The 18,105-nt window shown below is 36.2% G+C and overlaps 1 protein-coding gene across 1 annotated transcript in view; it reads left to right on the plus strand.

Annotated features, from left to right (window-relative positions):
• RGS12 (regulator of G-protein signaling 12) overlaps window positions 1-18,105 on the plus strand; it is a 79,808-nt gene that overhangs the window by 41,954 nt on the left and 19,749 nt on the right. Inside the window, exons 4-11 of the mRNA XM_010188691.1 lie at window positions 3,217-3,386; window positions 6,380-6,472; window positions 7,625-7,768; window positions 11,781-11,960; window positions 13,162-13,315; window positions 14,590-14,666; window positions 16,163-16,363; window positions 17,322-17,395. Coding sequence (XP_010186993.1) covers window positions 3,217-3,386; window positions 6,380-6,472; window positions 7,625-7,768; window positions 11,781-11,960; window positions 13,162-13,315; window positions 14,590-14,666; window positions 16,163-16,363; window positions 17,322-17,395 — 1,093 coding nt within the window. The remainder of the gene's footprint in view (window positions 1-3,216; window positions 3,387-6,379; window positions 6,473-7,624; window positions 7,769-11,780; window positions 11,961-13,161; window positions 13,316-14,589; window positions 14,667-16,162; window positions 16,364-17,321; window positions 17,396-18,105) is intronic.

Consider the following 18,105-nt stretch of genomic DNA (forward strand, 5'->3'; position numbering starts at 1 on the left):
GGTGGGCTGTGTGTACCCAGGAATGCACGAATTGTGAAAGCTGGGAAACCTGACACTGAGGTCTTACATTGGAAACATTGCTCTGCAAGGAGAGTGGAGCAGGAGTTACGGCTTATGCATCCTTCATTTAAACATGATTTGGATAAATTGTGTAGTAATGTTATAGTTGATGGGCTTTTTTTCTTTCCACCTGACCTTTCTTTTTCTCTGATTCTAAAGGGTATGCCTGCACAGTAGCTGTTTTAATTGCAACTGTTGTTCCATGTGGTAAAAGAAATTAGAGTAACTAAGCCTTTTCTGGGAGACAACCTTGTTCTCAGGTTGATAGGTACCCCAGCAGAAATCTGTACAGATTTTAAAAGCAGACTGACTGCATTTTTGATTTAAGGGAAAACAAAACAGTGTCAGGGTTAAGTATGAATTCACATAGTTCTTATAATAGCTCAATAAAATCCACCAGAACAGAGACAGTTTACTGCGAATGAGTAATCCTTTAATGCTGCTTAACACTTTGGAGGACCTGTGCCAGTAGCTCTCACAGTTGTTGAAAATGCAGTCATCTTTTGGTTCATTTGTTTTCTTGGGACCTCCAGAGACAGCAGCATCTCAGAGAAATGAGAACCCAGAATAGTTTATAGCAAATGTAACTTGGACAAGCCAGAGTGAACAAGCAGCTGCTAGCAATTCAAGGTAGTTTGCAGTCACCCATGGTGTAAACATGCAGTGACTGGAATTGCGGTTTAGGGTGCCTGCCGTAGGGAAATTCAACAGCCACCACTTGGAGGGAGGAAGGCAGAGCTGACCTGCTTGTGCCTGCTGTGCTGTTTTGGAGTCCCTTCTGAGTCCTGAGGCCCTGGGACTGTGGAGTTAGAGTTAAGCACTTCGTGTGGCTACTCCCTGATTTCCCTGTGTTAGCCAAGTAGGTTCAAACAGTTTGGGATGTGGGATGAGTTTGCCTCTCTGATTTAAGGAATTAGGAAATTTTCATCATACATCATTGGAGAACACTGGGGATTGAACCCTCTAGGAGTGAGGTGGTATCTGAAACTGTTCCAGATATATCAAGAAGTGGGTGTCTATTTATATCCTGGACTGTAAAATAAAACATATCCACCTGCGGAGTTAAAGCAAAATACGTCAGATAATACATTTAGATACAATTCTCTTCAGTTTTGCATTAGCTTCTTTCACAATAGTTTCACTGTGGTGACAGGTATTCTCTGATGAAGCTAAAAGTTGACATGGTTATGCTTTTTTAGGTGTCTTAAAGGAATAAGTGAATAAATATTTCTTCTAAGCAATGTTGGCATTATTTGCGGAATGTTTTTAATTAGTGTTGATTAATATGATGATTGGGCAAAAATATTTATATACCTCTTGTGTTATTATAGACCTTAAAATATTATTGTTGTTGAAAATATAAAATTACATTTTCATTCCTCCCTAATCTAGTTCTGTATCTTTTTTTTATTTTGTCTTATTTTTGTTTTAAACAATAGCTTTGCTTGCAGAGCTTTGCAGTAGTTAACTCTTACATCTTGGCAAATATTTCTAAGCCACAGAATATATTTTTAAATGAAGTTTCAGAACTGATTTTTTCTTTATTTTTTTCTTATCTTTATAACTATCTTTATAAACTTTTCTTATGTTTGTAACTATTTTTGAATGGTCTTTTTTTCAAAGTTCATACTTCTAGGGAGAAACAATAACATTTGGTAATGTTGAATTTGGAAATGTGAAGTCCTTTGAACTATATATAGCTGAAAAGGAGAACTGGGGAGATCTTATAAAGTAATAGTTTTGGTGAAACTACTCCTTGCTTTAGTTAGTCCAGATGATTAACTGAGGAAAATAAACAACTGTAAAAATGTCTCGGTGAAGAATAGGGCGTTTCTTACTGGTTGTGAATTCAGTTTTCTCGGTCAGTTTATATTTATAGTAAGCTGTATATTTGCTTTTCCATTTGGCATAGAATTACTGAAGGTAGCATCTGTTTTATTTGAGAATATTATTTTCTCACATCTGTTACTGCTGATTTTTCAAAGCACGGAATGTCTGCTTTTTAAAAATCTGTTCATCACAGAATCTCATTCATTTGGCATCTCTCTAGTGCAACCTCCAGCTCAAAGCAGGGTCCGTTATGAGATCAGACCAGGGCTTTATTGAATTGTGTCTTCACAATTAATTAAACATCAGATCACCTCTGTGAAGTGGGTATCATCTGTGAGTACTACAATACCAATTTCACATTTGTGTAAAGTGAGAGATGGAGAGAGTGGTGATTTGTAAAAGGGCGTGCAACAAAGAAATGAGAAGTTTGTGAGTAGGACCCTGTTGTATACAGTTTCTTCTTTTACTTAGAGCAGCCATTTCTTTCACCTTTCCACTTCTGTAAACAAATGGTCACTTCTTTGTGAATTTTTTGTGTGTACTCTGTTCATTGATATGTGGCAAAGGTGATCTGGGGTTAATACTTGAAATTACTCCAGTCACACTGCTTCACAAGGTTGTGTTTTCCTGAATTCTCTACAGATTCTTCTTAATTTGTCTTTCAGAATACAAAAGAAGTTCCTGGGTGTTAGAGACCTAAACAATCTGATAATTTCTCAGCTTGAGGCTCCCAACTGCATTATGTTGTTCAAATCTGAAAGGGAGTCACAGATACCAGTTTTTGTCAAAAACCTTGATAAATTTAGATTTTGTGGTTTGATACCTCTACTTTCCAGAGGTGAGGAAGGCATCCTTCACTAGCTCATTTTCCTTGGTATTTTCCTCAGTTATGTCCTTTCCTAAATTTTCAGCATTTAACAGGAATCTCTCGTTTCCATGAAAAACTTCAGAGTCCCTGCCTACTGATTTACAAGTGTATGAAATTTTGCCAGCTCCTATCACTAAAGAGGTATTTGCCCACTTTCAGGTGAACAGTGGGTTCTTAAAGGTCTGCCTTCCTTGGATAATCTTGTATAAGACTGCAGTCCATGGGGTGAGGAATGTGAGCAGAAAATTTTGTCCAAAAATTTCAGGGGATTGCTGTTAAAATTGAGAGATGATTTTGGTTGTTTTTTCTATGCAGATGTTCCTAATAAAAATGGGGAGGGATATTTTGAATTCTGTCCTACCGTTAGCTTGAGTAGGAGGTGTGTTAAATCAAGTAAACATTGCTGAAGACTGAAAGTGAATAATATTTTATTGACAAATATGTTCATTTTTTAACAGAGCTGAATAGTACTGACTTAAAAGACTGCATCAGTGAAAATAGCCTCAGTAGCAATGCCAGTCTTCCCAGTGTGCAGAGCTGCCGACGACTTCGAGAAAGAAGAGTTGCAAGCTGGGCTGTTTCATTTGAGCGTCTTCTTCAGGATCCTGTTGGTGTTAAATATTTTTCGGTAAGTTTTGAGGGATGGTAAGAGGATTTTCGAGATACCTGATATTACTGCAGTGATTTTTCTGTATTATTTTTTATTTCTTGACACTATCCTTATATAGGAGAAGAAAGAGGAGTTCATTATTACACAGTTGATATCTGAGCATCTTTCTAAGTTTAAACTGATTCACAGATGAGTAAGAGTTCATAGTAATGCACATATTGCCATGCATTTCTGGATAGCAGAAGTTTTCAGATGAAAATGGAGGCTCTGCTTTGTTTGTGAACTTTTAGAAAGCTTCCCTATTTTATAAAGCAATTATATTTGGTTATATTTGTATCATAGAATCATACAATGTATCTATAGCCTTTGAAAGAAGAAAGATGCAGTAGTCTCAGTAGTTTCCTAAGCGTTAGTTATCTAATCACGTTTCCCTACTGTAATGTTGGAAGTTGTATAGAACATTTTTTTCAGTGATACAGTGGCTTATCTTCCTGCACAAGGTTTTTAGAAATAATTCTTGGAAGTAATTAAAGTGGTGAACAGCACTGATTAAAGCTGCAGCTTGCAGTAGTAGTGTTGGAGTATTTGCAAAGCATAAATTAAGCTTCTTCACAGCACATTTATGAAGTTGTAAGTACTATAATCTGTTTTACATTTAAGGAAATAGAAATTGATTCACTTTAGCATTGTTAAACTTAAAGTTTCTTGCTGATTCTGAATCACGAGGCCATCTGTGCTGCCCAAATAATTTTCACAAACAGAGTTTTCATATAAAGAAACCTATGGTATAAGAGATGTAGATTATTGGAATCTGCAGTAACTCAGACTCCTTTACTTGATACAAAAGTACATTAAAATATAAAATGATTAAGCAGATTTCTATCTTAAATGGTGTGAGGACCTAAAAACCCACATTAACAGTGAACATCTCTTTGAGAAAACAAACAAGATGGAAGCGAAAGAATATATTCTCAATATTATATTCCCTGTCTTTTCCTTTTTATTAGTAGTCTAAGATTTATTAATGTTTCTGCTTAGATAATAAAACTTCTCAGATAGAAATAAAAATTACAGTTTTGATCTGATGTTAGAATTCACTAGAAAACTGATGTATTTTGAGACTGTGCTATTGAGTCTTTTCTCATTACTTGTAAGCCACCAGTGAACTTAAAGAGTGTAAACCTTGGAGTCTGGCATAAAGCAGTGTTATGGTGCCTAAAAAAAATGACTTTTCAAGTGATTGGTTAACATTCCTTCAAAGGGAAGCTCAGAAAGCCCATGGACTGAGGAGGGAGTCGCCTATAACTAGCCAAGAGATAGAGATTTCTCTCGGTATTCAAGAACGTTGGAGCATACACGTTTAATTTACGCTCACATAGTAAGCATCTTGGTGCGCTTGGAATTCAGCGTACATAGACTTTTCCTGAGGACAGCTTTGTCACAGAGCAGTAATTACTCTCTGAGGAGAAGACATTTTGCATGTTTTGCAAATACTGACATTTTGCATAATAGCCTGCTGATTAGAGCACTCGTCCAGGAAGTGAGGGACCTGATTGCACGTTCTCGCCTCAAGTGGTGCAGACCAACATCTCCAGCATCATAGCCATGTGGGGCAACTGCGTGGCTACGTGATGTGACAACTGGGGCACCACTCAGCCTTCCTGAGGGAGTTGACTTGTACAGCTAGTTGTCCCCAAATTGTGTGGCCAGGAGGAAAGGAAGTAGGAGATTTACCATAGATTTGTAGTGAAGACAATGAGCAGGGAAGTAGGCAGCTGAATTCCAGTTCCTGCTCATTAATTTGATCCTCTTTTAATCTGTAATCATATGTAGAATGCATAAATGTCCCCTTACTACTCTCTGGGTTGTCTTTTTACCTTTGGTGTCTCAGATTAGGTATCTGAAGAACTTTCACTTTAAGCTGAGAGCTTGCTGGTGAATTTATACTCCCTGTATTGTTGATTATCTCAGTTGCTTTCTTACAGTTGGACCCTAAACTCTATGTAAATCTTAAAAGCACAAATAAAGTTAAGTTTTAAGTATTTCTGTGAAGATGTTGTATGTTAAGGAAACTTGAGTGATAGTAGTGTGACACTTAAGTGAAGGTTGTGGCTTGTGGGCTGACATAAAATAAAATTTCCAGTTAAACACTTACACATAAAGCTCTAAAGTGTAAACAAGTGTTGTTCCAATTACAGGAATTCCTAGATAGATTTTTTTTTTTTAGAGGACCAAGTTTATTTTTGTAGTATCTCTCCCTCTCTCTCCACCATGATTAAAATGCTTTCAGTAAACATATGCTGAGAGAATACTGGGTTGCAGAGATTTGAATCAGGAGCAGTTTGTGGTTGTACAATTTCCCAAGTGAATGTGGTCCCAGTCTTCATTTGGAGCTTTGGATGCTGTAATATAAATGTCTCGATTACTGTGGGTTGTTACTGGGAGATTTTTTTTTTTTCCCTCTAACAATGCATTTTCCAAGGAGGACCCACGTAACCACATCAGCAAGCAGTGATAAATGACTTTTTGTAGTTGCCATGTGATGCAGAAAGACACTGTAATGAGTACAGAATTGATTATGAACACTGCTCGATACACATCTACTCTATTATACTGGTAGAATTGCAGCTAAAGACATCTGGTTTACAATGTAATTTTTAAATATAGTTATAAATTATTTAAAATTTTACTAAAAGTGCACTAGTTTATACACTGCTTAACATGAAGTTTCAAACTTTGTCTTTATACATGCAAAATATTTGATTGTAACTTGTCAGATTCTTCTTGTATATGTTTAAAAAGAAAGGAGAAAGAGGACAAGCACTAGGCATATATTGGACATACATTGATTTTTACTTCAGAAGAAAATGGACTGTGAGGCTGATTGAATACCATTATGCAAACTTTAATATTCTTATCAAGTATTATAAATATGCTGTTTGAAATGGCAAGTAACTTCTGTTCTTTATGAGACATTTGTTTATTTGTTTATATGTTTATTTTTCCCCTAGGAATTTCTACGGAAGGAATTTAGTGAAGAAAATATTTTATTTTGGCAGGCCTGTGAATATTTTAACCATGTACCAGCACATGATAAAAAAGAGGTAAGTCAATGTTGTATTTCAGTATACGGTGTTGCTCACTAAAAATTGTGAGTTCTTCAAGATTATTGAAATTATTGGAGCTATGCTTGGTCTTTGTACTGTGGCTTCACTAAAACAAGAGTTGGAGCCTCAATCTAATTTTCTCAGTCCCCTGGGAATACTGTCCCAAGTTAAAGATGTTGGATATATTTAGACTGTGAAGTGCAGAGGCAGCTGTGTAAAAATGAGCTGAGGTATACTGGATGTTGAAAATGGCTGCAGCAGCCCAGCGCAAGAGAGTGCAGAGCAAGTTAGTTTAACATGTCAGGAAGAGGTAAAAATTAGTCTCTGCTGTGCTCTGCCAGCTAGACTGCCTCCCCTAGCCAACATAATGTGTTTATAACTAACTCAGGTGTACATCTGCTGCTGTGAGCATAGTCATGTTTGTTCACAAATTATGAGAATCTGTATCTTATCCTTTTAAGATAGTCCTACATTGGTCAGGCAGTTTAGGTGAATTTTTAATTTTGTGCAGGTTGGCAACATTAAACCACAGCCAAATCTAGTAAGGTTTACTCTGTGGAAATGGTTTCCTCTTCCAAGTTCTTATTTTCTTGAGATTCTTTTTAATTTAGATTTTTCCCCACTTCTGTCTTCAAACAATGCATTTTTTGAACACTTCACTGAAGGGCTCTGAGCTCAGTTTCGTATTTTTAAAATTATTTCCAGAATGTGGATGCTTCAAAGTAAACAAGTTAAAAACGGTAAATATTCAAATATGTATTTACATTTTTCTAACTTCTAGAAATTGACGTGTAGAGGATTTATGTGAATATTAACTGTTATGTAAAAGGTTTAAAATCTAAAATGTCTATTCTCCTTTGTATGACAGCATTTGATGTGCTTAACCTTTAATATTTTCATAGTTCCATTATTTTAAGTTTGATGGCAAGGTCTACTGCTTAAGAAATAGCTGACAAATATTTGTAATTTTAAAAGGAAAAAACTATCGATATGCCTAAACAACAACAACAAAGGCTATTAAATGAAAAATACTTACATATTAAAGAAACTGGAATTACTGTATTTTTGAGTGGAATATATCAGTGTAAAAATACCTATATAAAAATAAGTTTGCAAAGCAAACATACATTTAGCATTTATTTTCTGTAGCTTTCTTACAGAGCTCGGGAGATCTTCAGTAAGTTCTTGTGTAGCAAAGCTACAACCCCAGTTAACATTGATAGCCAGGCGCAGTTGGCAGATGATATTCTCAATTCTCCACATCCAGATATGTTCAAGGAGCAGCAACTTCAGGTAACCATAGAAAACATGACTGTTATACATTTATGTCTATTATCTTTGTCTTTGAAGTGCTTCAAAATCTATACAAGTAGTTTTACATGCTCTATATTTTACTATGTATAAGAAGAGAGAAATTAAGTTCATATAGATTCTGTTAGCAGAATGGAAAGAGGCGGTGTAATGCATGGAAAGAGGCTGTGTAATAGGTAGCTGCTTGACTTTTTCTGTACGTTTGCATATGTGTAGACAACTGATAGTAACTAACAATCTGAAAAATACTATTCTTCAAGTGAAGGTGTAGTGCAAATAGATAGTGCCTTGTGGTGCAACAACATTGCATATGACATTTGCACACAGTTATTTATTCTATTCTTTAGTGGACAGTTGTGTACACAAATAATGCCTAATTTTGGTTATACTGGTTTGTAAAATATGTCTGTTGTATTGAAAGAGTCCTTCCCTTAGGATTTAATAGAACTGTCAAACAAGGAACTTGTTGAAACTGTTGGTGTCTGAACTTCTCCGAAGTGGATGCATTTTAAATAATTGTTGATGTTCATAACAGAAGTTATGTAACAACAGGATACTTTTCACGTTCTCTGTAGAATTTAATTTTCTTCTCTTTTCTCCTACGTGATCTCTTTGGTAACTCTCCCACCCTCACAATTTGCTAGTAGATTATTTAGAAATCGAGGATATAGCTTTAAATGCATAAATGAAGCAGGTCACAGGTCCCAATCTTGATCTTCGTGCAACCTCAGATGCTTTTAGGGAGTAAGAGCAGGTGGGTATAGTATCTTCCTCCATTTGTGAAGTGGAGATAAAAAGACAGGTCTAACTGTTGGCCTGTTGGCTTCTAGCATTACAGCTGCCCCTCCTGCACCTACCAAGGCCTGAGGTTTCTTTGGGAATTACCAACCACAATCTTCACAGACATTTTTCTTACACTCCTCATCTTGGCTTCATAGAGCCCATATCTGAATTCCTTTCCATCCTCTCCCAATTGGTGGAGCAGATGATGTTTTTATGAGTCTGCAGGCTGGGCTGATTGCAGGTTTTCGTCCTCCTTTGAAAGTGCTGTGTCATTAGGTTGGAGGTCTCATATGGTGGGTGAAAATGCTGATGGGAAGTGCTTCTGTGGGTCTAATTCCAGGCGTGTGGCCTGTCTGGACTGGACCTGCTTCTCTCAAATTGTCAATGCCTCTGTAGTTCTCCCATCAGATCCCTCAGTCAGGCCTGTTCCTCCCACTGAAAAATTAGGTGAAGATGGTGTGCCAATTGAGGTTCTAGTGGTGTTCAGTGCTAGGTAAGTACCTGCCTTGATAGCCCTTAGAACTTGGTTTCACTAAGTGGTGGGTCAGTTTTGTGGTCCTGGTGGGTGACACAACCTTGAGAGCACAGAACTGTGGGTGTGTGCAGTTAACGCAACACACCCACAGACTTCGGAAGTTCAGCTTGTGGGGGTGACACCATATTAATAATGCAAAGGCAGAAGTGTGTGAAGGAAAGTGTCTTGTAAAGTTCTGCTGAGGGTGCTGCCTGTTGGGAGTGCTGCTGGAAGGTGCTCTCTTTCCAGAGCCTGCCTTTGAGCTTACTAGGAGGTGTTGTAATATGACAGTGTGGATCCATCTGAAATGTCTAGTTAGGATTTCACTGTTTATTATAACAGGATAAGAAAAAGTATTTTGAGTGTTTTCGAGTGCAAGATACTGTAAGTCACTTGGAAGATTCTAAAATAAGAATAAAATCTTGTTTACTTCATTTGCAGTTGCTTAAGTGGATGTTTTTCTACTCTTCTTTATGTGTAAAGTTCAAATTATGCTTTTATAAGCTATATTTATCTTTTTCATTTGTAAGAACAAGAAATAGCATCTGCTAGATTTTTTCCAAATAAGCAGAAGTCATTAACATGTGTAAATTAATATGATAATAATGCTAAATATAGGAAACTGGGGATGTAGTGTGGGTTAGCAACGTAGTAGGGCAGATGATGATCAGCTCAAGGTAAATTAGTTAAGCTGTCATCAGTCTGTCCAGCAAAGTTAAGAGGTTGGGATGTTTTTTCTATAGTAAGTTTATTTAATCTGCAGACTTCATCTCTGCAGTAACTTTCCTTGTATCTCTTAGTTCTCTGCAATATTTGCTTTTATTCTTCCTACCGAGCATAGAATAAAAATTTTATCTTCTTCTGTGACAGGAGCCAACTCTGAAGAGCTTTATTTTTCAGTCTGAAACTGTATTAATTTAAGATATTAGTGTTAGCTGTGCTGTAGAAGTGTCTTGTATTTTGGGGACACAGACTGCATTTAACTTAAAATATTGTGATTTGTTGAGGAGTGTAACCTCTGTAAGTTTCATTTTCTTAAAAACCTGAAGGACAGGTGAAGCATTTTGTATTTTTCAGTCAGCTTGTTTTTTTGCATCCGTGTTGGTATTTTCAGACTGCACTTACCCTTCTTCCCCAGTAACCTTGTATCAGCAGTATATCTGTGAGTCTGTAAGGCATTTTGATTTCTTTTAATTGTTCCTCTGTATTTTAGGCTGGGTTTAGCTGTCTTTGAGCTCAAGAGGATGCAAGAAACATTTCAAAGCTATGTGTGTTGTGTATTCTGAATAATTTGCCTGAAGACTATGTGTGCTCTGAAACTCATTGCCTTTTTGAATTAGTCTTTCTGCTGAGCTGTTTGAGCATGTTAAGCTGGAAAAACTAAGTATAAAAAGTATTTTTTCTGTAGTTTACCATGCGGAAAACAGTGCATTAGAAGGCCCAGCAAACATGACAAGTAGCACCTAAGTGGGAATAGGAATATATGGGGGGAAATCAAGAATGTGGAAGTCAGCGTTCAGTTCGAGTTAGGTTTCGGTGATGCTGCAGGATCAACTTCTTTCTGTGTTACCTTGCTGTTTGCCAGAAAAGCTCTGGGCTAATGCTTGGTGAGAAGGGCATCTCTGCACAGTCTGAAAAATGATTTCCATCTACAATTGAGCCACTGAGGCTTAGTGGTGGACTTCCCTGTAGACTCTTGGGAATGCCACAACCAGTCGAGTGGCGCCGTGTTCTTCACTTGTAGGGAATTTGTCATGTCCAAAGAAGAAGACATTCGTACTGGTTTTTCAGATCAAGTGAATCACTGGAGAAGATCTAAAGATAAAAGTATGGATTCACTTAAAACTACAGGTTTGCAAAAGTGGAACAAGAAATTCAAATGTTTAGCATTTAAGAAAAACCTTCTCTACCTGTGCTTTCATAAATTTGGCTTTGGCTAACTGAGCCCTAGACATTTGCTGCAGGCCTGGTGTAGAGCTGCTTCCTTCCTAGTTAGTGAAAAAGAAATGTTGGTCTTGCGTAGAGCAGCCATTTTATATAAGCCGTTCTTTTTCAAGGTCTTGATTTCATAGCACCTTGATTATTGAATCTTCCAAAGATACTGATCCTTTTTTTCTTTATGATTTGGCACATGAAGATCACATAACACTGTAAAGGACTCTTTGCTCCTTCCCGTGTCAGTAATTAACCTTGTGTATCTTGCATCATTGCGTACTATTGTATGTTGTGATTATATCATATTCCCGAGTTTTAGACAATAAACTTTTTTCTTGTTCACAGCTACCTTAAAACACACTTATATAATTTAATCCTGTCACGTGTAGTACTGCTGTAATAGTCTTTGAAAGTATTTTAAAATGGCTAGCTTGCTGCACACTTCACACAGAATGTACAAAGGCATAAATGCGGTAAAAGATGGCCATGAGGGTGGTGGTGTTGACTCTACAGCATCTCAGCTTCCCATGCACTTTGCATAAATCATGACATTTTTTGAACCTGTGCTAATGAATAGATTAAATAATTTTTCAGTGCAAGTTGACGCAGTGTATTTAACCAGGTCTAAACAATGTCATGCTTACTGCTGTCTGCAGGTTAATGTCCTAAATTCTGTGGGAGTTGGCTGTTGCAAAGTAGCTTCATTTCTTTGATGTGTTATTTAAGCTCATGTAACCACTGTCCATTGCATTGTAATTTCAGATATTTAACTTGATGAAGTTTGATAGCTACACTCGCTTTCTCAAGTCCCCTCTTTACCAAGAATGCATCTTAGCTGAAGTAGAAGGTCGTCCTCTTCCCGATCCTCAGCGTGTTCCCAGCAGCCCCACTTCTAAACACAGCATCAGCTCAGAGAAGTCCAACATCTCCACACCGAAAAAGGTTACCTTTGTTTTGTTGTTGTCTGAAAACTGTCAGACAGTTAAAATTAAATAATGTTTTTCAAGTTGTTTAGAAGATCAAAGATAACATATTGAAGAACAATTAGAATGTTTAGTGATGCTGGCAAACATAATTACAAAATCTTTACGTACTAAGGAAAACACTTTATTTTTTTTTATCCATACCTTTGAATCAGATTTCTAGCTACTGGCTTCCTGAATGTAATTTTAAATCTGTTATTTTAACATATGTGTACAAATAAAAAATGAAGATTTTTATTATTATTTTGATATATTGCATTAAGATGTGTTATTTTAACCTTTGCTGAGAGCAGACATTTTATCAGAAATTTTTGGAGAAGGCTTGATGTAATCTAACTCATCTTTGCGGAGGACAGGATTTTTAGTTTCATAGCCCCTACTGAACAAAGATAATTCTGTATAAAAGAGATACAGTTGCTTGAAAATTAGGCCAGTAGTCTTACTGATCTCCTGACATTATTTAGAGTTGTTTTTTCTTCATGCAGATAATACCACCATAGCATTACATAATTGTATGGGTAAATTATAACTTTGCATTTTTCATGTCAATCACTACTCAGCTACTACTTTGTATTTCTCTGACTAGGAGCCTTTTCAAAAGTAGCATTTTAAGGAATGCTCTAATAATCTGTAGAACAGTAGCTTGTTAAAAGCAAGTTTAGTTTAATATCAAACATTCCTTATGTTTGTATTCTTCAGCACTAATAAATACATTGATTATACATGTAAATGTTAGACAATACTTTGTCATTGTCTTTAAATGCAGTTCATATTCAAACCTAGACTAGGAAAAGTATCTGAAATACCAGAATGAAATTTTGTTTTTTAAAAGCAAGGGCAATGGCTTTTTCACATTAACTTAGGCATTACTGGTGAGCTGTGGAGAGTTCTTTCATGTCTGTGGGAGCTGTCCGTGGCTTGTTTCCAGCTGCTGTATTTCTTTTTGTTTCCACTGCTGGGTTTTCTGTTTGTGAGAGTTTTAGAGTTTTTTTGCTTGTTACTGAGGGGGTTGCTGGCATACACACTTGTAGGTGGGGTAAGGAAGACAGCTAACCTGACCATCACACTCCCGTTCTGGGAAGAAATGTGGGAAGGTTTATTTTAGATAATTTACTTATAGCTGTGATCCAACCAGTTATTTAATTGTGTTTTGATGATAGTTAAGTGGTAAATCAAAGTCAGGAAGATCCTTAAATGAAGAGTCAGGAGAGGAGGACACTGAGAAGAAAAAAAGGGGAGCATTTTTCTCGTGGTCAAGAAGTAAAAGTTTGGGAAAATCACAGAAGAGAAAAGAAAATGGTGATTATCCAAATGGTGAGTGTTCATATTCCACTTTGAAACAAAGTTGTTTCAGCAATAGATGTGACTACTCTCATCATGTTTAGTTTGCATCTAACTGCATCCCTGGGTGTGACAGAGGGAAAAGAAACTGTCAAGTCAGAAAGCTATAGTGTGGCTTGTATCACTGCGAATTTTGTGGAGTCAGATGTCCAAATAAATAGACAAAAGTATGAAAATATTTAGATTTATTTTTATTGACTTCCAAGAGACTTTTTATGCTTTCTGCTAGACTCTGCATTTCTGTGTGCTGGCAATTGCTTTTTGAAGTAGAGAGCTACTATTTTTGTACTAAGATAATTTTAACTCTTTACAGAGAAATTCAGGAGCTGTACATGCAAATAGTGCTATAGTTACAGCTATTTAAAAATTCCTCCATCTGCATTATTATACCTTTTTTTCTTTTATTATTACCGCACAAGTATGCTCACTTTTGAACACGCTCACTATCTGTTTGCACCTTTCCTGGCTAAAATCAAAAAAGGAAGAGTCAGAGTTGTGAAAGCCCTGGTAGTCTGCTGTTTTGTTAGTTAACTGGTTTTGAGAGTTTAAGGAAGAGTTTCCCTATGAAAGCACCTGCACGTGGCCTGTAGTAGAAGAGATGACAGTTTTATATTAATTCATTCAATTGCCTGAAAAATAACAGAGAAATTCCACTGAAGCACCAAATTTGGACCTGTTGCTGTTGCTGTGGTTTCTTCTTCTCTATTTTCTAGTAAAGGCGCAGACCCACAAAATATCTTTGATCATATGGATAGTTGAAGTGTTCTAGTACTCAAATGTGAAAAGACATAAGAGGTTTTTGCTAAGTTTATAGACTTAAACTTCTGAAAGTGATTAGTGATTGTCTTAGATTTTAGTTTTCTAACACCATACTTGCACTTTAAAAAATATTTATCTCCCTTCAAAATATCTTAATAATATTTAAATTTTAAAAAACATTTTAAGATTAAAAAAATTAGCTTGTGGGGTTTCGAGGTTTTTTTTTTGTTTGCTTTTGGTTTTGGTTTGCTTTTGTTTTCACATAAAAGCAAGTGAGGTTATTCAAGGATTATCTAACCAAGAAATACTTCACCAAATATTGTTTCAGTTTTCCATACTGTGGGGCATGGTATGAAGATTTGGTGTTTTTTACTTTAATGAAAAAATAAATTCTTACCAGAGGAGCTAATATTTGAAATAACTTACTATATTATAATAAATAATAAAAATAAGCTTTTTTACTCATTGTTATTTCTTTCCTCAAACAGATTCTATTCAATCCAATGGATTATCTTACAGACGGGAATCACAAGGCTCCATGTCATCGACTGCCAGTCTTGACTTGGTAATGGCTGGCTCTTTATAATGAAGGCGTGAATTACTGATTTTCTGAGTAGCGTGAAGTAATTTGTTTGAAATAATATTTTGAGAGAGGGTCTTTAAGTGACACAGTAAGAGGGCAAGATGTAGTATTAAGCAATTTTAGAATACTAGAGATGTAATAGAGGTTATGTTCATGTACTGTTTCTTATTTTGTCCTTGTAGCAGAAAGATGTCCTTTGTGTCTTCTCTGTCTGAACTTCAGGCACCAGTAAACTTCCAGAATAAAAGTTTGCCTTTCAAAGGGAGCTACTGTAGCTCTTTAAAAACAGGTTTTTCCCCTTACCAGAGCTTTGAGTTTGAATAACCACATGTTAAAGCTTTCCCTCTGCTTGACCTGCATGCAAGTTGTGTTAGGCTGATTTTTGTGGTACCACTGTCTGTCATGTTTCTTTCCTTTACATTTCTTTTCAAGGTGTGAGTTTCCCTACTTTCTTTCTCTGCTCCTAAAATTTGAGAAGAGAGAGGTAGAGGGTTTCATTCAAACACTGTGTTTTTGTCATAGTATGTCAAAAAATAGTCAGTGACGTCACTGTGATTTCTAACCAAGTTCTACCTTCACAATGTAAAACTAGTGAAATGCAAAGTTAAAACAGTATTAATAATAGGACATAAACTTAATAATTTAAATTTATTTTAACTATTTTGATATGGAGGAATACTACAAAAAGGAATTATTTAAAGGTTTTTTTGTAGTCTTGGTATCCCTCCAGTAGACTAGATTCTAGCAACTATGTAGTTTTGCCTATACTACAAATATTAATCAGTTACAAGTGAGCTTTTTGTTACATTTTCAAAGATACTTTTGACATTTTATAGTAGTGTTACTATTCAGCTGTTACACTAGAATAAACGTTAATGCTGTGCTCTTTAGCCTTAACCCATAACATCATACTTTTTGTTTTCATAAAAAAAGGCATGGTCATTAAGCAAATTATTTTCAAATTTTTATTTCCCTGTGGTGTATTTTTATGTGTAGCATTCGGATTATGTTCAGATTATTCAGAAGAGAAAATTTGTTTGAGGAAGCTGATGTTTAAAGATGCTTCTCATCACTTCAGTGGTGATCCATAATGTGCCAATGGTAATTTTCACATCAGCAGGTCATAATTGAGTATAGACACTCAACTATTTGGAAGCTAAGGAGGATTTTCTTTACTACTTACAGTTTTTGTTTTGTAGCCTGAGACTCTTGTAACCTGTTTTACACACTCGCTGTCTGAAACTTCATCTGTTCTTGAGTTACATTTAGATTTGTGCAGTGCTGTTATCTTTATCTAAACAGTTTTGTTCAGGATTTAAATTTATCTGATATTTACGATATTTGGAAGGATTTCTAAATTGTAAACATGGTAGACAGTATGCTTCTTGGCTTGGTTTGATGTGTACAGACTCTGAAAGTTTATGCATATTCCTAATTTTCCCATTGGACACCAACTTTTCTTTCTTTTTCCTCTCAAGTCTGAAACCTCAAGACTACCTGCATTTATACCAGATAAAGATAAATCCCCTAAATACTGCTGTGTAAACCTTCCGGATGGTTCATCTAGCAAAATGGCTGTTAAATCTGGATTCTCTATCAAAGAGGTGCTATCTGGGGTCTGTGAGAAACATGGCATTAACATAGCTGCAGTGGACCTGTTTTTAGTTGGAGGTGATAAGGTATTGCACATTCCTGTGCTTTTTTAAAGCTTTTTTTCATACTCATTTTACTAATAAGGATTTCTGTTCTCTCAACAGTAGTATGTATCTCTTGGTTCTACCTATAGTGTTACAGTGGCAATGCTAATTAATTGAAGGAGAATTTTAGCGAAACTAGAAATTGTGGAGTACTGCGATTGGTTTTGGTATCTACATTACAGAAAGCAGAAGAAAGCTTATGAGAAGCATTTCCTTATAATAAGAAGTTAATTAGTCCATGTAGTGTGTCCAGGGGACTGGTTAGCTTGATTTGAAAGTATCCCTAAAGAAACCAAATGTGTTTTAGTAGATGGTACTTCATTAAAGCAAAGAAATGTAATGACATTCAGTTGTTCAAAGGTGAAATTGAGTGAATTCACGCTAGAATTAAGGTACAGGTTTTAATACTGAGGAAAATTTCCAAGACAGTCTATGTTGGTGGGGAGAGGTAGCTCTTATTCCACCAGAAGTATCCTCAATTCAAAGAGAAGCTGTGGATGTGAAACATTTATTGTCATAAGTTTGTGCTTATGGGTACTCCAGATGATTACAGTGATGGAAATCAATGAATGTGGATAGTTAAGTACCTGTTCTTTAAAATCTTTTATTGACTGTTAACTTGCCATATTTTCTAATGCATCATTCTGTGTAATAATTTATTTAAGTTGAAGGACTTAGGCTTGTTTTAAAACGCTGAGTTCCTGAATACCTCCTGACTCCAGTGGAAGTTGGAGTTTGATCACTGTCTCACAGTTAGCCAGAATAAAATACACTTGAATGATGTTCCATATTATAAATGAATATCCACTAGAATGCATACAACCTATATTAATAATTTTCTGAGTTATCTGAGACTTTTTCTAACCACTTGGCTGTTCTTTTTACATATTTTAAAATTAATTTGCTCTCTCTTTTTTTGTTCGTGACCTGTGCTCTGTAGCCACTTGTATTGCACCAAGACAGTAGCATCCTGGAGTCTCGGGACCTACGTTTAGAAAAACGCACTTTATTTCGGTAAGAGTAAAAAATACTCTCTTCCTCTGGCATTTTCCACCCCATTTTCCGTTTTACTTTTTCTAAGTGCACTGAAGTATATTGTCAGTTACCTGTGCACCAAGACAGTAGTTAATGCAGAATTTTTTTTCTGAATCCAGTAAAAAATCTGGTTAGCCGTGCAATGCAGGATCTTAGATTGTAATCCAGAATCCAGCATTAGAGCATCTAATGTTCCCATTCATTGAGCAAGGACGTTAGAAGAAATAAGACTTAGTATCAAGCAAAAAGTCTCATGTGAAGAAGGAAGGTGACCTAATGTTTATAACTGAAAATTATTGACTTCCACATCTTGCAGTTCCTGTTCAAGTGAAAATCCGTTTTTACTTTAAATTAACGTAAAACTTAGGCAAGAAATACACATTTAACATGGGGATTCTCTGAGTTACACAAGTGCCTAAGTTAGATATCCCCCCCACGTTAACGCACTCAACTCTTAGATTTGGAGCTAGCAGCTAAGTGCATCCTCTACAGGTAATGGTGACATTGGGGTACTTCTAAAAGGTTATTCAGATGAGGGCAACCAGGGTAACGATCAGTGGGAGAAACATGGGCCTAGAGGAGTATTTCAAACTGAGTAGAGCAGCACCTGGTGACTCTCAAATGCTGCTAGAGGAAGTGTTCTGGATTGCTGTCTTGGACTCAAGTGGGATTTTGATGCTAATGTTCTA

The sequence above is a fragment of the Mesitornis unicolor genome, unplaced genomic scaffold, assembly GCF_000695765.1.
Source record: "Mesitornis unicolor isolate BGI_N332 unplaced genomic scaffold, ASM69576v1 scaffold10267, whole genome shotgun sequence".
NCBI classification, from domain to species: Eukaryota; Metazoa; Chordata; class Aves; order Mesitornithiformes; family Mesitornithidae; genus Mesitornis; species Mesitornis unicolor.